Source organism: Salminus brasiliensis, chromosome 8 (genome assembly GCF_030463535.1).
Source record: "Salminus brasiliensis chromosome 8, fSalBra1.hap2, whole genome shotgun sequence".
NCBI classification, from domain to species: Eukaryota; Metazoa; Chordata; class Actinopteri; order Characiformes; family Bryconidae; genus Salminus; species Salminus brasiliensis.
The window spans coordinates 1959398-1979397 of record NC_132885.1 but is presented as its reverse complement, the minus strand read 5'-3'; the positions used below and the strand labels follow the sequence as shown (position 1 = coordinate 1979397).

General features: G+C 42.7%; 1 protein-coding gene and 1 long non-coding RNA gene across 2 annotated transcripts in view; both read right to left on the bottom strand.

Annotated features, from left to right (window-relative positions):
* Nucleotides 1-7591, bottom strand: part of asic4a (acid-sensing (proton-gated) ion channel family member 4a) — a 164005-nt gene extending 156414 nt beyond the window's left edge. Inside the window, exon 1 of the mRNA XM_072685367.1 lies at nt 5569-7591. Coding sequence (XP_072541468.1) covers nt 5569-6153 — 585 coding nt within the window. The 5' untranslated portion in view covers nt 6154-7591. The remainder of the gene's footprint in view (nt 1-5568) is intronic.
* Nucleotides 7592-11783: 4192 nt separating this feature from the next.
* LOC140560504 (uncharacterized) overlaps nt 11784-20000 on the bottom strand; it is a 203617-nt gene continuing 195400 nt past the window's right edge. Inside the window, exon 4 of the long non-coding RNA XR_011979973.1 lies at nt 11784-11846. This is a non-coding gene — a long non-coding RNA (uncharacterized lncRNA). The remainder of the gene's footprint in view (nt 11847-20000) is intronic.

Sequence of the window (20000 nt, the reverse complement as noted above, 5' to 3'; positions counted from 1 at the left end):
GCAACATCTCACAAAGTAACGTCTCACAAAGCAACATCTCACAAAGTAACATCTCACAAAGGAGAACAGCACAAAGTAACATCTCACAAAGGAGAACATCACAAAGTAACAACTCACAAAGTAACATCTCACAAAGTAACATCTCACAAAGCAACATCTCACAAAATAACAACTCACAAAGCAACATCTCACAAAGTAACATCTCACAAAGTAACAACTCACAAAGTAACATCTCACAAAGGAGAACATCACAAAGTAACATCTCACAAAGCAACATCTCACAAAGCAACATCTCACAAAGTAACATCTCACAAAGTAACATCTCACAAAGTAACCTCTCACAAATCAACATCTCACAAAGTAACATCTCACAAAGCAACATCTCACAAAGTAACATCTCACAAAGGAGAACATCACAAAGTAACATCTCACAAAGTAACATCTCACAAAGCAACATCTCACAAAATAACATCATACAAAGGAGAACATCACAAGGTAACATCTCACAAAATATCATCTTACAAAGGAGAACATCGCAAAGTAACCTCTCACAAAGTAACATCTCACAAAGTAACATCTTACAAAGGAGAACATCACAAAGTAACCTCTCACAAAGTAACATCTCACAAAGTAACATCACACAAAGTAACATCTCACAAAGTAACAACTCACAAAGGAGAACATCACAAAGTAACCTCTCACAAAGTAACATCTCACAAAGTAACATCTTACAAAGGAGAACATCACAAAGTAACCTCTCACAAAGTAACATCTCACAAAGTAACATCTCACAAAGTAACATCACACAAAGTAAATTATCACAAAGTAACAACTCACAAAGGAGAACATCACAAAGTAACATCTCACAAAGCAACATCTCACAAAGTAACATCTCACAGTAACATCTTACAAAGCAACATCTCAAAAAGTAACATCCCACAAAGCAACAACTCACAAAGTAACATCTCACAAAATAACAACTCACAAAGCAACATCTCACAAAGTAACAACTCACAAAGTAACATCTCACAAAGCAACATCTCACAAAGTAACATCTCACAAAGCAACATCTCACAAAGTAACATCTCACAAAGGAGAACAGCACAAAGTAACATCTCACAAAGGAGAACATCACAAAGTAACAACTCACAAAGTAACATCTCACAAAGTAACATCTCACAAAGCAACATCTCACAAAATAACAACTCACAAAGCAACATCTCACAAAGTAACATCTCACAAAGTAACAACTCACAAAGTAACATCTCACAAAGGAGAACATCACAAAGCAACATCTCACAGTAACATCTCACAAAGCAACATCTCACAGTAACATCTTACAAAGCAACATCTCACAAAGTAACATCCCACAAAGCAACATCTCACAGTAACATCTCACAAAGCAACATCTCACAAAGTAACATCTCACAAAGTAACATCTCACAAAGTAACAACTCACAAAGTAACATCTCACAAAGCAACATCTCACAAAGTAACGTCTCACAAAGCAACATCTCACAAAGTAACATCTCACAAAGGAGAACAGCACAAAGTAACATCTCACAAAGGAGAACATCACAAAGTAACAACTCACAAAGTAACATCTCACAAAGTAACATCTCACAAAGCAACATCTCACAAAATAACAACTCACAAAGCAACATCTCACAAAGTAACATCTCACAAAGTAACAACTCACAAAGTAACATCTCACAAAGGAGAACATCACAAAGTAACATCTCACAAAGCAACATCTCACAAAGCAACATCTCACAAAGTAACATCTCACAAAGTAACATCTCACAAAGTAACCTCTCACAAATCAACATCTCACAAAGTAACATCTCACAAAGCAACATCTCACAAAGTAACATCTCACAAAGGAGAACATCACAAAGTAACATCTCACAAAGTAACATCTCACAAAGCAACATCTCACAAAATAACATCATACAAAGGAGAACATCACAAGGTAACATCTCACAAAATATCATCTTACAAAGGAGAACATCGCAAAGTAACCTCTCACAAAGTAACATCTCACAAAGTAACATCTTACAAAGGAGAACATCACAAAGTAACCTCTCACAAAGTAACATCTCACAAAGTAACATCACACAAAGTAACATCTCACAAAGTAACAACTCACAAAGGAGAACATCACAAAGTAACATCTCACAAAGTAACATCTCACAAAGCAACATCTCACAGTAACATCTTACAAAGCAACATCTCACAGCAACATCTTACAAAGCAACATCTCACAAAGTAACATCCCACAAAGCAACAACTCACAAAGTAACATCTCACAAAGTAACATCCCACAAAGCAACAACTCACAAAGTAACATCTCACAAAGTAACATCTCACAAAGCAACATCTCACAAAATAACAACTCACAAAGCAACATCTCACAAAGTAACAACTCACAAAGTAACAACTCACAAAGGAGAACATCACAAAGTAACATCTCACAAAGCAACATCTCACAAAGTAACATCTCACAAAGTAACAACTCACAAAGTAACATCTCACAAAGCAACATCTCACAAAGTAACATCTCACAAAGCAACATCTCACAAAGTAACATCTCACAAAGCAACATCTCACAAAGTAACATCTCACAAAGCAACATCTCACAAAGTAACATCTCACAAAGGAGAACAGCACAAAGTAACATCTCACAAAGGAGAACATCACAAAGTAACATCTCACAAAGCAACATCTCACAAAGCAACATCTCAAAAAGCAACATCTCACAAAGTAACATCTCACAAAGTAACATCTCACAAAGTAACAACTCACAAAGTAACATCTCACAAAGGAGAACATCACAAAGTAAAATCTCACAAAGCAACATCTCACAAAGCAACATCTCACAAAGTAACATCTCACAAAGGAGAACATCACAAAGGAACAGCTCACAAAGCAACATCTCACAAAGTAACATCTCACAAAGGAGAACATCACAAAGTAACATCTCACAAAGCAACATCTCACAGTAACATCTCACAAAGCAACATCTCACAAAGTAACAACTCACAAAGGAGAACATCACAAAGTAACATCTCACAAAGCAACATCTCACAAAGCAACATCTCAAAAAGCAACATCTCACAAAGTAACATCTCACAAAGTAACATCTCACAAAGCAACATCTCACAAAGTAACATCTCACAAAGTAACAACTCACAAAGTAACATCTCACAAAGGAGAACATCACAAAGCAACACCTTAGAAACTAACATCCCATAAAGGAGAATATTATAGTATGTTGTGATGAAATATGTAACACAGTAAAGCAGTGCATAACAAATGACCTTTTCACAGAACTGTTTATAATAAAGTAAATGTATCACAGCTTTGCAGGATTAGAGGATTTTCACACCAGAGTTTGTAAAGCTGCAAGTAACTCTCAGTTGCAATCTGTTGCACAACAGAGGAGCCTGCTGGTCTGTTATATGACTGTAAGTATTAACCCTTTGAAACCTATACATATGATTAATATATTACCATAAATGTTATGATCCATTACCTACTGCATTACTGCAGTTAGAAATGAGCTACACTATTAAAAATAAAGACACTGCAATGGGTTCTTGGAGCGATTCCCTACAAGAACCATTGAAAACCATTATTGTAAAAGTGATGCTCATGTGAAAGACCTTTAAAATGTTTAATGAAGCCCATGTAAAGGTAGGTTCTTTACGAATTTAAAAGTTTATTCACACTTCTATGGCATCACTCACTTTTTTAGACAGTAAAATTTAAATGTAGATCTACATACGGGACCTTTGAGGGGTTCAATTCAAAAGTCACCCATCTTATCACAATTTTTCTTCACCCTCCAACCCTCTTTCATTTCCATAAGTCCTAGTAACCCTGTTAGATGTGTGACATTTCCCCTGCAACAGAGTAATAACAACAACAATAATAACAAAACAGCCCTGTAGGTGGCGCTGCTTCAATGCCATTGATCATTCCTTTGCCTTAGTTTGAGTGCTTAGCCTGAAAGTACACCATATACATGCATCAGAGAGACACTACGCTGATAAAGCAGCGATTTCTCAGGTGTTTATGAGGTGCGGGGTCGCCGTAATGCAGTTCCAGTGTTAGGTTTCCTGCCAGGTGAGTGTGTCAATGCCCAACACATGCTATTAGGACTTGACAACAGTGCTTCATCATCACTAACGCAATCCCATACACACCAGTGCTCCTTGCAGAGTAAAAATCCATCTCTCTCTGTGGAGGTATGACTTTAGAGACACACACAAACACACACACACAAACACATACACACACACTCCGTCAGTACCTACTGGACTGGACCAGAAAAGAAAAGGCTCACATAAATCGTTTTATTTCTTGGGGTCAATCTAGCTAATGCAAAAGTCTTGTATGTCTGCTTCTAAATATTTAATCTTAGCTGCGGCGAGGCTGGAGTCTGACGCTGAGGGAACGATTACTGTGAGCTTTCTGAAAGCCACGGGAACGGTAAGAGGCACGAGAGAGTATGAGTGAGTCAGCGACAGAGAGGAAATTTCTGCGAGCGATAAATCGCAATACTGTCGATGCTGGTTGGAGGCAGCAAGGAACAGAACACTGTTCAGGGAAAATTAAACACACTGACATTCCCAATAGGAGTTTCAGCACGAGCTGCAGCTCACTACTCCCAGCACATTATGGGGAAATCACACAGGGCTGTGTGTGAGAGGGAAGACCTCTCGCACACATGATGGCAAACTCTCGGACCGGACTCTGGTTTGGATCTTACCATAATTAAAAAAAACCCATCTAAAACATCGAGACATGCATTGAAAAGTAACACGGCACCAACAGCAAGAGCACGGCTTTGTGTTCACAGTGCACCGCTGACACCTACTGCTTCCTCACGCAGCCAAGATAAGGCTTATTCAGCGGCGAATGCCTGCAGAAATGTCTCCGCTGATAACAGGATTTCCCCATCACAGTTACTACGACAGTTAGAGCAGCAAAGTAAATTGCAAGTGCAATCTGGTGCAGACCTGGAAAAGAGGGCTGGTCTGTCAACAAATCTGTCTGGAGTCAAACCTCATTTTTCTCACCACTTCAGAATGGGGGAACCAGCATAAAACTTGAGAAGCACTTATTGAAGGTATCGAAGAATCAAGTGAAGAAACTTCTACAGGAAAATTCCCAGATTTAGTGATGGAAAGGTGGAAAGGTGCCACCTTCTAACAGTGCTATCATTTGAGAGCAAATGAAGTCAAACCAAAGTCTGCTGGCGGGTTATCTGGCCACAACACAGGACGTGCAATACGCTGAATAGACTGACCTCTCAAAGACTTGAAGAAACCTCTACAGGAAAGATATCGAAGTGCAATCAAACTTAGAAAGGGAAGATGTGCAAGCACCTCCTCCACACCAGCACAAGACTCTGTAATGCTCTCACATCCCAACTCCGAAACCTCATAAAACTTCTAAAATTCAAGAAAATCAAAACCATGATTGGGTCACTTACTCAAACGGCGAGAACGGAAGTCAAAATCAAAGCCCAGCAGACAAGACTTAACTTCTGGAAGTACTCACCACAGAGAAGTCCTCGGCCGAGCAGTTCTGCCCACTGAAGTTGCAGCTCTTGAGCATCTCGTCCAGCTGGTGGCCGGTGCGGTTGAAAATGTCCTGCATGTCCGGCGCCGGGTACTCCAGGTCTGTGGGCTTGTGTCCGTCTTTGTTTTTGGGCGGCAGGCCCGTGAGGTTAGCCAGGTGGTAGATGTCGGCGTCCGTGAGGGCGGAGAAGCGGAAACGGTTGATGTTGCAGATGGTGACGGCGGGGAAGACCATCTCTGGAGTGGCTTCTTCGTTCAACGCCGTGACGTGCGGGTGCTCCAGGTATGAGATGGCACACTTGGCAGCCTGGTAGAGGAACAGTGCCAGGGATGCCAAAAAGGCCAAAGCCCAGAGGGTCTGCCGGACCCCTAGTCGTCCGGAAACGAAGATGTGGTTAATCCCATGGAGGGAGCAGGAGTTGGCAAATCCAGCCAGGTCTTTGGCTGGAGGGCTGCAGCTCTCCTCGATCAGGCTCTCCCTGTCCCCATCCTGCTGCTTTTTGCCCTTCTTCTGCTTCTCGTCCTCCTCAGCAAACTTAATCTTGCACACGAATTCGATCGGCATGTGGGCAGCCAGGTCTGCTTTGGACAGGGTGCTTTTTTGGACGACAGCTCTTAAGCCCTGATCCAATGTGCTTTCTATCTTGCTTCTTTTGTACTGTTCCAAGCGGCTCTGGCAAAAAACAAGATCTCAGCTCCAGAAAGAAAAGCGAAGGGGATAAAAAGGCAGATAGTTGCCAAAGCTGCTTCTGCTGTTTATTCCTCCACAGGACTAAAAGGAAAGCTGATTGAATTTCCAGATTTCTCTTGCTGTGGCTGTTGTGTTGTCCTCTATTGTGTCTGTAGAAACCGTGTAGAAACGAGTTTCCAGGTCTTTGCAGCTGTCGCTTCTTCTACCTTCTATATTGCTGAGAGAAAACTGTTCAAGTGTCCAGCTTCCTTGCCTCCGCTAAGTCCTCTGTTGCCTGGACAGAAAACTGCCAGACTTTTCCAGCTTTCTTGCCTCTGTTGCTTCCCCTGTTGCCTGGATAGAAAACTGCCAGAGTTTCCAGCTTTCCAGCCTCCGTTGCTTCTTCTGTCGGCTGGCTAGGGAACTGCCCAAATGTCCAGCTTTCCTGCCTCCACTGGTTCCTCTTTGGTCCGGCTAGAAAACTGTGAGTTTCCAGGTTTCTTGCCTCCGTTGCTTCTTCTGTTGTCTTGCTAGGGAATTGCCCAAATGTCCAGCTTTCCTGCCTCCACTGGTTCCTCTTTGGTCCGGCTAGAAAACTGTGAGTTTCCAGGTTTCTTGCCTCCGTTGCTTCTTCTGTTGTCTTGCTAGGGAATTGCCCAAATGTCCAGCTTTCCTGCCTCCACTGGTTCCTCTTTGGTCCGGCTAGGAAACTGTCAGAGTTTCCAGCTTTCCTGCCTCCGTTGCTTCTTCTGTCGGCTGGCTAGGGAACTGCCCAAATGTCCAGCTTTCCTGCCTCCACTGGCTCCTCTTTGGTCCGGCTAGGAAACTGTCAGAGTTTCTAGGTTTCTTGCCTCCGTTGCTTATTCAATAGTCTGGCTAGGAAACTGCCCAGATTGTCCAGCTTTCCTGCCTCCACTGGCTCCTCTTTGGTCCGTCTAAGAAACTGCCTGAGTTTCCAGCTTTCCTGCCTCCGTTGCTTCCTCTACAGCACTGTGAGAGAACTGCCCGAGTTTCCAGCTTTCTGCCGTCCTCCCTCTTCTCCTCCTCTGCTGCTCCTGCTGCTGCCGCTGCTGCTTGTCGGAGAACCGGATCAGCGCGAGTGCTGCTTATCAGCAGTAATACAGCTGTCAAAAAAAAAAAACACACCCTCCGCTGCCCCTGCTCTCCGCTTCACAGCCACGGATGAAAATGCAGCATTTTTGACCAGAGCTAAACGAGGCAGGGGCTGCTTAATAATTCATGAGGAGGGCAACATTGTGATTATTTCCTTCTCGCTTGCTTCTTGAAAGGCAGCGCTAACTTCCCCCGCTCTCCCACCTCTCTCTCTCTCTTATTCTTTCTCCCTCTCTCTCTCTCTCTAACACACCCCCACTCTCTCTCTCTAACACACCCCCACTCTCTCTCTCGTTCTCTCTCTCACACTCTCTATCTTTCTTCTGCAGTCGGCACGCTTGCTTAATACTGCCGTCAGAGGTGCTTTCTTACCCCCTTGACCGTAATAAGTTGATGTCAAAGGTCGCTCTGTTGAACATCCTGCGCTTCATGTAAATGAGGAGGGAAGGGGAGGGGAAATGAGGGGAGGGGAGGGTGAAAGGAGGGTTGGTTGGGTCGCCTTATCTCTCTGGAGAGCCTCTAATTGGAACAGTAATGAGTAGTGCGAGAAGAGCGAGCGAACACAAGTCTGAACAATCAATGATCTCGATGGGAAGGGGGAGAAAAAACAAAACAGGTGAAAAACTATTGATCAGGCTGGAGGATCTGCCCGAGATTATGGAAAGCACCACAGCGCTCCTTTTCTTATCAGGAATTAATGGCAGCATCCCAAAGCTCCGGCACGAATTTAAATCAGTGGCAGCCCCATGATCTGGAGACAAGATGATGCTGAAGATCTCGAAATAAACAAAAATATCGATCTGCCCAACTTTACCTGCTCGTAATGGCCTTTTCCTCCAATCGCTGAATAAAATTATGCGGGCCATAAGGGAGAGAAGCCTCCCGAAATGCATGTTTTCACCCCTATTTAAACCGGATTAGCCATGCAGGTCACATCTCTCGGGACGGGACCTTTCAAGAAAAGAAGCATTTAAAGGTGAATTAAACGGCTTTTGGCACATCCCCGCTCGCGCCTGAGGATCGCAGAGCAAGCTTGAACACAACACTGGATTTTAGTATGAAATAAAGCACAGAAAGAGACACTTCTCCTATTCCTCCATAAATAACCTGCAGATTTCAGTAAAAACACCCAGGACACCGAGATGGTCTCAAACGACCCTGATTTCAGCCCCTACAATTAAAAGCCCTGTGTAAATTACTTTTACAGTACATTTTACTTGAATATCACTAAAATCTTTATAGTCTTAAGGTCTTAAGATTAAATCCTGTAATGCTATTTAAAGTATACAGACATACAGACTTCATAGCACCTGCATAGGCACTGAATATAGAGGTATTTTAATAGTAACACTTGGCTGCACCTTTATAATGTATCAACCCCACAGGGCTTAAGATTAAAAAATGCACTGATACAGCATTAATACTTGATTACTTATGAAGACTACATGACAGCTACATCAGTCTCCATAACAGATGACCTTCTCATCACACTTTCTGATATTAATCAACTTAAAACTGATGCCTTTGCGATACACACTAACCTTATATATCTTATATATCATTACAGTAGTCAATGGGTGGAGGGTGGCAGCTGGTCTGACACAGGTACACGGGAGTCCAACACTCAATCTTCCAAGAGGTCAGCCTGGAGAAGTGGGCAGTCTTCAACTTTAACTGGAGGAGGTTAAAAAATGAATGAGAAGAGTGTGTCCGTCGACTCCGGCAGGTCTGCCGAAAACAGCCTAATTAAAAGGAGAGAGCCAGAAGGTAACACAGACACGGGAGCTCCCTGAAACACTGGCGTCCATCTGCTCCACCGTCCATAAACCTGAGTGATCGCATGCTCATTCTCAGTGTACTACAATTCCCTGTGTCTGCAAACCTACAACCTTTATCTAAGAGGAACAGAGGTGTCAAGTAATGAAGTACAAATTCTTCGTTATCTTACTTAAGTACTGTAGAAATGTTGGTTCTCTAAACTTTACTGGAGTAATTATTTATTTATTACTTTTCACATTTTCTCCCAATTATCTGAACTTTCTCGTTCCTCCTATTTCATTTCCCTTTGTTTTCATTCAGGCTTCAAAAGAAACCTCCAGATAAATCTAAAAATCCGGAAAGTGTGAGTCTGATCGTGATTGGATGAGAAGTATAAACAGACTCCATTCTGACTCCCTATTGGTTTATAAGAGATCCATCACACCTGCACACGTCCCGTCACTCTCCAGCGAGCTCACAGCAGACGTCTGTAGTCTAGTATGAAGACTGTGTCCGTGGCAGAGACTCAAGAGAGCTGCAGTGAAACGTCCCGACTGAGCCCCACATTTACATTCCAATAAAGCTTATTGATCACACGCCTCTGAAGTTTGACTTTCTGCAGCTTTACAAAACTTCTAGACAATGACTCCTCATATTTTCCTCCATGAAGCTCATGTTAATGCTCAGTAGAGCACAGAGACGCTCCTTTAATAGAGCTGATATTACTGAAATGCTTCATTTTCAATGGGCAGATCTGCAGCTGAAACAGGAGCCTAGTGCAGCCCAACATTTTTAACATCAACATTTTAATAGATCATTCTCCTCATTATGACTTTTAGAGAAATGTGTATATATAATATATACTTGCAATTACTTCTAATTACTGGCATGAGCTGTTTGTAACTAATTAAATATTATATATATATATATATATATATATATATATATATATATATATATATATATATATAATATTTGATTAGTTACAAACAGCTCATGCCAGTAATTGGAAGTAATTGCAAGTCTACAAATATGCTGTAGAGGAAGCAATATTCCACTAAACCTTTATAACCTTAGGATTGATAATTTCTGCTATATGGAAAGTATAAGGCAGAGATCATTTAGAACATCGTAAGGTCTGTATGTTTCTCCTTGAGTTGATGGTACTGAACTCCTACAAACAGAAGGATATTTTCTATTAGAAAGAGCTGTGTGGCTGCAGTTACAACCAAACTAACTCTGTTCATGTCTGCATCCACACAGGTCACGCAGGCCTTGTGTTAATCAAAATTATATAATATAATAATAGTAATAATAATAACTCACTGGGCTCTACTGCTAATGAATAAGTAGCCTAGGTTTATAAATAATTAATTTTATACTTTTATACAGAAGCAGAAACATACACAACGTCCTGTTTGTACACATATATTCACACACACAGTAAAACATATACACTAAAAGGACAAAAGTATTGGGACACCTGCTTGGGACACCATTGTTTCTACTGAAATCAATGGTATTAAAAAAAAAGAGTTAATCCTGCTTTTGTTGGAGTAACGGTTTCTACTGTGCAGGGAAAGAAGGAAGGCTTTCTACTAGATGTTGGAGGAGCATTGCTGTGGGGATTTGATTGCATTCCACAGTAAGTGGAAGATCAGTAAGTGAGATCAGGATGTTGGCTAGATGAGCACCACACCACTATATCCCAGAAGTACTGGATGGAGCTCCACCATTCATCATTCTAGAGAACACAGTTCTTCTTCCACTGCTCCACAGCTCCTCAATGCTGGGGGGCTTTATACCCCTCTAGCCCACGCCTGGCTTTGGACATGGCTTATTCCATGTGTATTCAAACACAGGGATGGAATGATCTCTTAGATTTAAGGGCACTGGATCTGATCTCACTCGGGACATCACTCGTAGTAAGTATGCTAATTAAACCAAAAAGGTTTAATCAGTCTAACTCAATCTAACACTACATCAAAGATGAATCATCTCAAATTTGAACTGGAGTTAAGAGCTAAGCCCAGTTCTCCACAAACACATCTTCAGAAATCCCCTGTCTGTTAATCTGCTGAAGTTAGCATCAGGGCTCTTCTACTGCCTTCCTTTGTCTGAATGGAGTTTTATTTGTGTGGAAAAAGATGAGAGTGTGTATGAGGCTGGAATGACAGAGAGCCTGGGGAGCGTTAGAGGAGCTGTGGGAATTCTCTTTCCCAACACGGTTCTCCAGTGTTCACCTCACTCAACCCCTCTATAAAAACCCACAGCAGCCAGAAACCCTCTGAAGACAGAAGTGTGTCACATCACAAACCATCCACTTCTAAATGTGGCTGATTTTTAAAGTTAATATGTGAGATAATATTGGAACCTCAACTAATAACTGTTATAAATGTCTGTAATGAGGAGTCCGGTGGGTTTAGTCCCAGGGTCAACATTTTGTAAAACGTAGTAAAGATGTTAAATTATCTAGCTGACAACTTAAAAACTGATGCCTTTGCGAAACACACTAACCTTTATGTCTTATATATCATTACAGTAGTCAAAGGGTGGTGGGTGGCAGCTGGTCCGACGCAGGTACAGGGGACTCCAACATTTAATCTTCCAAGAGGTCAGCCTGGAGAAGTGGGCAGTCTTTAACTTTAACTGGAGGAGGTTAAGAAATGAATGAGAAGAGTGTGTCCGTCGACTCCGGCAGGTCGTCCTAAAACAGGCTAATCAAAAGGAGAGAGCCAGAAGGTAACACAGACACGGGAGCTCCCTGAAAAGCTAATTAACTACTCTAGTTGACATTAGCTAGATGTTAACTATTTTAGTCAACATTAACTTAACATAGGGTGTTAACTACTCTACCTTAATTTTGCTCATAAAATACTCTATTCGACGTTAGCTAGGTGTTAACTACTCTAGCTAAAATTTGCAAAATGTTAACAACTTTAGTCAACATTAACTACATAGTGTTATCCACTGTAGCCAAAGTTTGCTATTCTTGCTAAAGTTTGCTCTTTTTTAACTACTCTAGTCAACGTTAGATAGATGTTAACTACTCTAGCTAAAGTTTGCTAAATGTTAACAACTTTAGTCAACATTAACTACATAGTGTTAACTCCTGCAGCTAAAGTTTGTTAATTGTTAATTGCTCTAGTTCACATTAGCTAGATGTTAACTATGTAACTACTCTAACTACTCAAATTAACTACTTGAAATGTTGCTACCTATATGCTAACTATGCTAGCTGTCTCTGAGGTGGAGCTACGGTCTCTCATTAGAGTGAATATTAATAACGCTCGAAATGTAGGTATTGTTATATACACTGAGGAGGAGGAGCTACAGTCTCTCATTAGGGTGAATATTAATAACACTCTAAATGTAGGTATTGTGATATACACTGAGGAGGCGGAGCTACAGTCTCTCATTAGGGTGAATATTAATAACGCTCTAAATGTAGGTATTGTAATATACATTTGAGGAGGCGGAGCTACAGTCTACTGGTGCTGTATATCCAGCATCTTTTTGAAGGTGTGATGCAGTGGTCTGTGTGACTAAGCTGAGAGTGTTGGGTACAGAGCAGAACGCGTCACCCTGTGGTGATCTGAGTCCTGGGGGAAGGAGAAATGTTTGCAGTCCAGCACAAGACACGTGAGGGGTCTTCGTCCACACACTTCAGAGGACAAGTGGACAGCAGGGAGGAATCCTGAAGGGATTGTGGGCAGAATGGGACAGCAGGCCACTACGTGAGGCTGGTCTTCAGCAGAACTGCCTACTCTTTAAGTCAGTGCACATGCTCCATAATGTCCTAAATAGCTGACAGAACACTGTTGAAGGCTTTGATGGAGGAGTCTGGGAAACAGTTGTAGCTGTGCACTACCCGTCAAAAGTTTTAGAACACCCCCCATTTCTAGCAGTAGTCCACTGGCAGTGGACAGTGCTCGGCCCAGACAAACCATCTCAGCTCTGACTTTCCTACTACTACTCCACCTGCAGCTCCAGGTCTTCTCTTCACAGCTGGATCTGAGACTGACAAGCTGAGGTACAGGGTCTGGTCATCTGGCTGCCGAAACTGGTCTTCTGATGCTGTTGTGGGTTTGAGTGGGTCAGACCTCTTCCTGTATCACACCTCTTCAGTTTCCTCCTGTCTTCTGAGGGTGTAGGAGGCAGTCCTCACCACACTCTGGCTTTATCTGGAGTAAGGAATTACTTCCATTCAAACAGACCAGCCGGAAGGTGTTGACCAATGACCAGTGATGTTTACTGCATACCTTTGTACCATTTCAGGTTATTTCCCTGGACTTAAAGTGCCTTAAACTTTTGACTGGTAGTGTATACAACCTCTTACCCCAAAGTAGTGGATCAGGCTGAAGAAGTTTCTAAGGTCATTTTTGTAAAAAAATCAAATGGTCATTTTTTAAAATATAACATAAAAAAATACATCTAATAAATAATACAACTAATAATCAATAATCACATTATTTTGTAGATATTTAACAAGAAATGGTCTTATTTTCTCAAATTTGAAAAGAATAGTTGGGTAAAACATTGAATGTACCGATGTAATTGATCAGCCAGGGCAAGTCTAGTGTCGGTAGTCTGGCACACACACAAAGGGACACTCAGGTCAGTCAGTGGTTATAGGTCTGGGTTATTAATCACATGGTCATGGGTTCAATACCTTGATCTGCTAACCTAAGCAGCTAAACCTGAGCAAGGCCCTCAACCCTCTGTTCTCCAGGGTTGCTTTAGATTGACTGACCCTGCGCTCTGACCCTGGCTTTCAAAAGTTGGGATAGCAGAAAACCTAATAGTGGGAATAACCACCCTTGGCTCGGGTGACACTGGTGAGACGTCCTGGCATGGACTGTATTAGAGGACAGAAGGTGTTCAGAGGCTAGCGGCTCCACAGTGGGGCATCGGTTGCCAGTACCACTAACAAGAGTCGTCGTTCCCTTTGGGGATGAATGGCCCGTGGAGGACCACTGTTATGTTGGTGGGTTGCAGTCAATGTGCGAGAAGTCCATGTGAGATGTTGCAAAAGTCATATCAGAATATTTTGACCACCGCTGGTCTGGAACGATCTCAGTCTGGGACGTCACCAACGTCACGTGACAGGGTTTTCAGCATGTATGATTAAGGCGAGCACACCAGTCAGCTGTAGCAGAGCGCAAAACTATTGTCACTGGCAAAGGATGAGATCTGACTGATGCGCAAAAGGGCATAATAACAGGATATTGGGCGAAGGGTGGTAGCATCTTGGAAATTGCTAACTCTGTGGTATGTTCTAGAGCCGCCGTAGTGAAGGTGTCCGAGAACGGACCTCTCGCATATTGAGTGTCTCCTGACGGCATAACAGTGGTGCCCTATGGGCCATTGATGCTAAAGAGGAATGATGACTCCAAAATGTGGTACAGAGCAACATCCAACAGAATTGCTTATGTGATTTCTTCACTGTATAACTCGTTATAACCGTTGTCAACACTGCATGGACAAAAGTATTGGGACACCTGCTCATTTATTGTTTTTTTCTGAAATCAAGGGGATTAAAAATAATTGATCCTGCTTTTGTTGGAGTAACGGTCTCTACTGTCCCTGTAAGAAGGCTTTCTACTAGATTTTGAAACATTGCATTTGATTGCACTCAGCAACAAGAGTGTTACTGAGGTCAAAATGTTGGAAGATGACCAATCAAACATACTGGAGCACCACCATCTTTCTACTGCTCCACAGCTCAATGCTGGTGGGGCTTTATACCTCTCTAGCTTACGCCTGGCATTAGACATGATGCCAATAGACTCATGTTTATCTGCTTCAAATAGTCCTATTGGCTATTAATTCAAGAGGGGAACAACAACTCTGGCGAGTGCTACTGAGCAATCGACGCCCCACTGTGGAGCAGCTAACCTCTATAATGAACACCTTCCATCACCTGATGCAGCCCATGCCACGATGTCTCCCTAGTGTTGTCCGAGCCAAGGGTGGTTATTGCCACTATTAGTTAGATGGTCATAATATTGATACGATACTGATACAATTGTGTATACATTGTTATAAAATAAAGGAATATGGACACTACAGAGCGTTTATGATTTCTGTTGTTTCTATTTATCATTTCCATTAATCCGGAGTTTTCCTTCACAGCAAGCGCCAGAACAGAGCCTAGAGCCAAACAAAGTCTCTGAGAAAGAGTTTCATTTTTAAAGCTTTTTTAAAGTTTCTATTTGAGCAGGCTGAGAAAAGTGTGTGGGCTTGTATTTACAGAAAAGATTTGGTTGACAGCTGACCTACATTAGACCTACGTGCGACATTAGCCTTGGTACTAAACGGAAGAAGCAAAATTTGGACACCAGACATGTCTGGCTGATTGCCTAAATGTGGGCTAAGTGGGAAACTGCTAATGTCATTTTTTTGCCAAATAATATCTTTAAATGCTTATGTGGTTTCTGACACTGTATGGACAAAAGTATTGGGACATTCATTATTTTCTGAAATCAAGGGTATTAAAAAGAGTTGGAGTGCTTTTGTTGGAGTAACTGTTTCTACTGTTCAGGGAAGAAGGCTTTCTACTAGATTTTGGAGGAGGAGCATTGCTGTGAGGATTTGATTGCAGGTCAGGATGTTGGATGACGACCACCCTAACTCATCCTCTGCTGCCCAACTCATCTCAACATTACTGGATGGAGCTCCACCACCATCCATCATCCAGAGAACACAGTTCTTCCACTGCTCCACTGCTCCTCAATGCTGGGGGTTTAAGCTGCTCTCCTCACTGGTTTTACAGATGAAAATCTTGGATGATGCAGGTTGAGTCAGGTCTGCTCAGCTCTCTCTCTCTCTTTTGGGCGAGTTTGTTTAGAGAGTAACTGAAGATTCGTGTTCATGAACTCTGTCTTCTACAGTCCTGTCCTTCTACTACAGCCAGAGGAACTGAGACAGGTCTTAAGTCTGAGCATCTGAAATCATATAAACACAGATACCCAAACTTTTGACTGCTTTCTGTAAGAACTACAGAACACAGTAGTGTACTTTTACTCTCAGTACTTAAGTAGTAACTTATATATAAAGAACAAGAATAAACTACTTGTGTGTACAACAGTGTACAACCCAGATGGGGCCCATGTTAAACCCCTCCTTGTCCCATCACTGACCCTTGTGGGCATCCATTTGTGGGACCAACATGGAACCCATGGACAAACATCTCTAGTTCCCAGTTGGGCCACCCCACATACAGGCCCCACATGGGCCTGTTATCTGGGCTACTACAGGACTTTAGCAGAAAGTAGATGTTTCTACTGAAGTCAGTCATAATAATTCAGGAAAGACCAAAGGGGCCCACTCTCACAGTTCTCTCCTAAGCACTAAAGCCAGTGCCTACAGTATCTACAGCAAACAGTTCCACCACCTGCAAGCAGCCAGCAGAAATGTTAGATTTGCATATGGGTGTTTTTTTTTCCTCCATGAGGATGGGTCTGGCCTGCAAAGGGAGGATTTGCTGACACTGCCTTTCATTTGGAGATAAACAGGACACAACCTGCAGCTGGCTGGTCATAACGTTCAAGCAGAAACACACCGAAGAGCTTTAAGACTAAGCTATGCAGTCAAGGCTGAATTATACCTCTGTGTCTGTACATTTGCCAACATGTGCAGCATTGTGTGCAGACGTTTGCATAAACCGGTCAGTCATAACATTAAGACCACCTGCATAATATTATTCAGGTCCCCCTCATTCCGCCAAGACAGCTCTGACCTGTTGAGCAATCGACTCATGGTCCATTGGTGTTGGCAGCAGATCCTGGGTGGGACCTATATTAGCATCAGTGAGCCTTGGGCAGCCATGCCCTTCACTGGAGCACTTTTGGTAGGTACTGACCACTGCATACCGGGAACACCTCACAAGACCTGCCTGATGTTTTGGAGATGTTCTGATGACCCAATCATTGTCTAGAACCTGACAGTTTGGTTCTGGTCAAAGTGTCTCAGATTCTTACGCTTGTCCATTTTTTCTGCTTCAGCTCCTTCATCACCTTCAAGAACTGACTGTTCACTCACTGACCAATGTATCCACCCTTCGGTCATACACCCAGATCATCAGTGTTGTTCACTTCACCTGGCAGTGGTGAACCGGAGGCAGGGTCATTGGCTCAAAAGGCCTATTGACGCTTATGGAGGTCCCATCTCACAACTTATAGGACTTAAAGGATCTGCTGCCGAACATCTGAAGGGGTCTAGATACCACAGGATGCCTTCAGAGGTCTTGTGGAGGCCATATCTCAAAGGGTCAGAGTCACAATGTTAGGCAGGTGTACTTGAGCCCCAGACTTGAGTAAAAGTACAGGTGCTCTTTTTTTTAAAAAAAAAGTGACTTGAGTTACAGTACTGTGTTCTGTAGTTCTTACAGAAAGCAGTCAAAAGTTTGGGTATCAGTGTTTCTATTAGTTCAGATGCTCAGACTTAAGGCCTGTCTCAGTTCCTCTGGCTGTAGTAGAAGGACAGGACTGTAGAAGACAGAGATCATGAACACGAGTCTTCAGTTCACTCTCTAAACAAACTCGCCCAAAAGAGAGAGAGCTGAGCAGACCTGACTCAACGTACTCAACTCATCATACAAGAGTTTCATCTGTAAAACCAGTGAGGAGCAGCTCAAACCCCTGAGCTTCACTCTCTGTAAACTCAACCACAGCTGAAAGATCTCAGCCCATTCGGACACATATGAGTTTTTGCAGGAGGTGGAGATGGAGGTGGTTCTTCTGGTGGTTCTTCTTCTTCCATCTGGAGATGAACTAGCAGAGCTCTAGCGTTAGTGTCCTCAGTGCAGCAGCGGAGTGAGAGGAAGCTCACGGCTCGATCGCCTGTTCTGCTCAATGCTGTGGCGGCTTCATCAAACCCGGTGATGGCGCCATCTAGCGCTCTGGAGGTGATAATGTGGGTTTGAAATGATTCGTAGCATTTTTATTTTAATCGTAACAAGTAACAATGCAGAACATAAACTCATAAATGTATCAGAGTAAAAGTATTAAACTCATTTAATATATGTAGAGAAGTAAAAGTGGAAGTAGGAGAAAACAATAATCCTCCAGTAGATACAGATACAGTACTTCTACAGTAGTTCTCCTTCCTTACTATACACCTCTGATGGCCCAACCCATGTCCTGTAGTGACAGTTCACCTCTGAGTAAATGGTGCTTTTGTTTTGGAGGCACTGCTCCTCTGCAAATCACGACTTCCCATCAACCCAACACAAATGTGTTTACGCCCACAGAAGTATAAATCAACCTACAAGGCTGTAGGTTAGTCAGGTACAATCCAGCACTCTGTAGGAGATCAGGGTTTGCATGCTCGGTTTGGCGTTTGCAGATAAACATCTGCCGTGTTTATTAATGAACGTCTTTCTGCAAACACACTTCCACAGGAGCCGAGCTACAAGCGCAACTTCTGCAACGAAAAAAAAAAAGAAGAAGAAAATTATTTAGGCTGGTTTAACCCAAAACTCCAGCAAGCACTATCCATCAAACCCCACCACATGGTGAAGCTTATTTTTAGATGTGGGATGTGCTGGTGTGTGAAGTATTGGCTGCTCCATTGGCACACCCAGAGGGAGAGGAAAACCAGGTCTGTTAAAAAGGCGTCCATCCGCCTCCTTCATTTTAGAGAGAATTCTCCCGAGATTGCACCAGTTAATAGACGGCAATAACCGCATTTAATTACGTATGGCTCAGAACATTTTATTGACAGTGCTGGGCTCAGCGCAGAAGTCAGCGTAAAAGCTGAAGGTGAAATTTCTCCTTTATATCCAGCTCCAATTTCAGACTCTTTTTTTTAAATTATTATTTAATCTTTTTCATTTCTCTCTTCCCGGCGCTAAGGAAGGCAAATGGACCGGTCTGAAAGTAACGCCCCCTAAACAGTGACGTCTTACTCCAACTCCGGCCTGAGCCGACTATGCTTTTGCTGCTTTAGTGGTGTAACCTTGCATGATGCCGGCGGATAATGAAGGCTTTCATAAACAGGTTGCCGGTGTTTGCTCAGGGAGCATATGGATACGCCTCGTTCTGCGCTGCATGCGGAGCCTTTGGGAGTTCACGGAGGAGGTTTGCCGGACTCGGGGCCTTGCAGGCACATGAGTAGCGAGCTCAAGGTTCATTGATTTCCTTTTTAATCATCTATTTACCTTTCTGTGCTTTCTGGCCCTTAGGATAATGTTTTATTGAGGCGTGTGAAAACCACTCAATACATATACTGTTCTGAGAGCGTTCAGACATGGCTTAATTCACTCCCCTCACTCTCATCATCCATGAGGGGGAGGGGGGGTGCAGAGGTCATCAAAAGAGGCCAGGCTCAGACAATTATATCGGTCATGTTTGAGAGTTATATAATCCTTTCACACAGCAGTCGTGCTAAGTTAACCCTCAGTCAGTTCTTAACCCACTGAATACACCAGCATTACTATGTCTGTACAACACTAGAAAATTCAGCACTATCGCTTATACAATGTGTCCAAATATTTGTGGACACCAATGAATGCATTCAGCTACTTTAACTTGCAGATGCTCACAACATACACCCAGCTATTGGCACCATGCTGCCTAATGCCAGGCGTGGGCTAGAGGGGTATAAAGACCCCCAGCATTGAAGAGCTGTGGAGCAGTGGAAGAACTGTGTTCTCTGAAATGATGGATGGTGCTCAAGACAATATTTTTTTGGGGTTGGGGTGGTGATCATCCAACATCCTGACTTCACAACAACGCTATTGTCACTGAATGCAATCAAATCCTCACAGCAATGCTTCTTCAAAATCTAGTAGAAAGCCGCCTTCTTCTCTGGACAGTAGAGACAGTTACTCCAACAGTGAATGAGCTGGTGTCCCAATACTTCTGTCC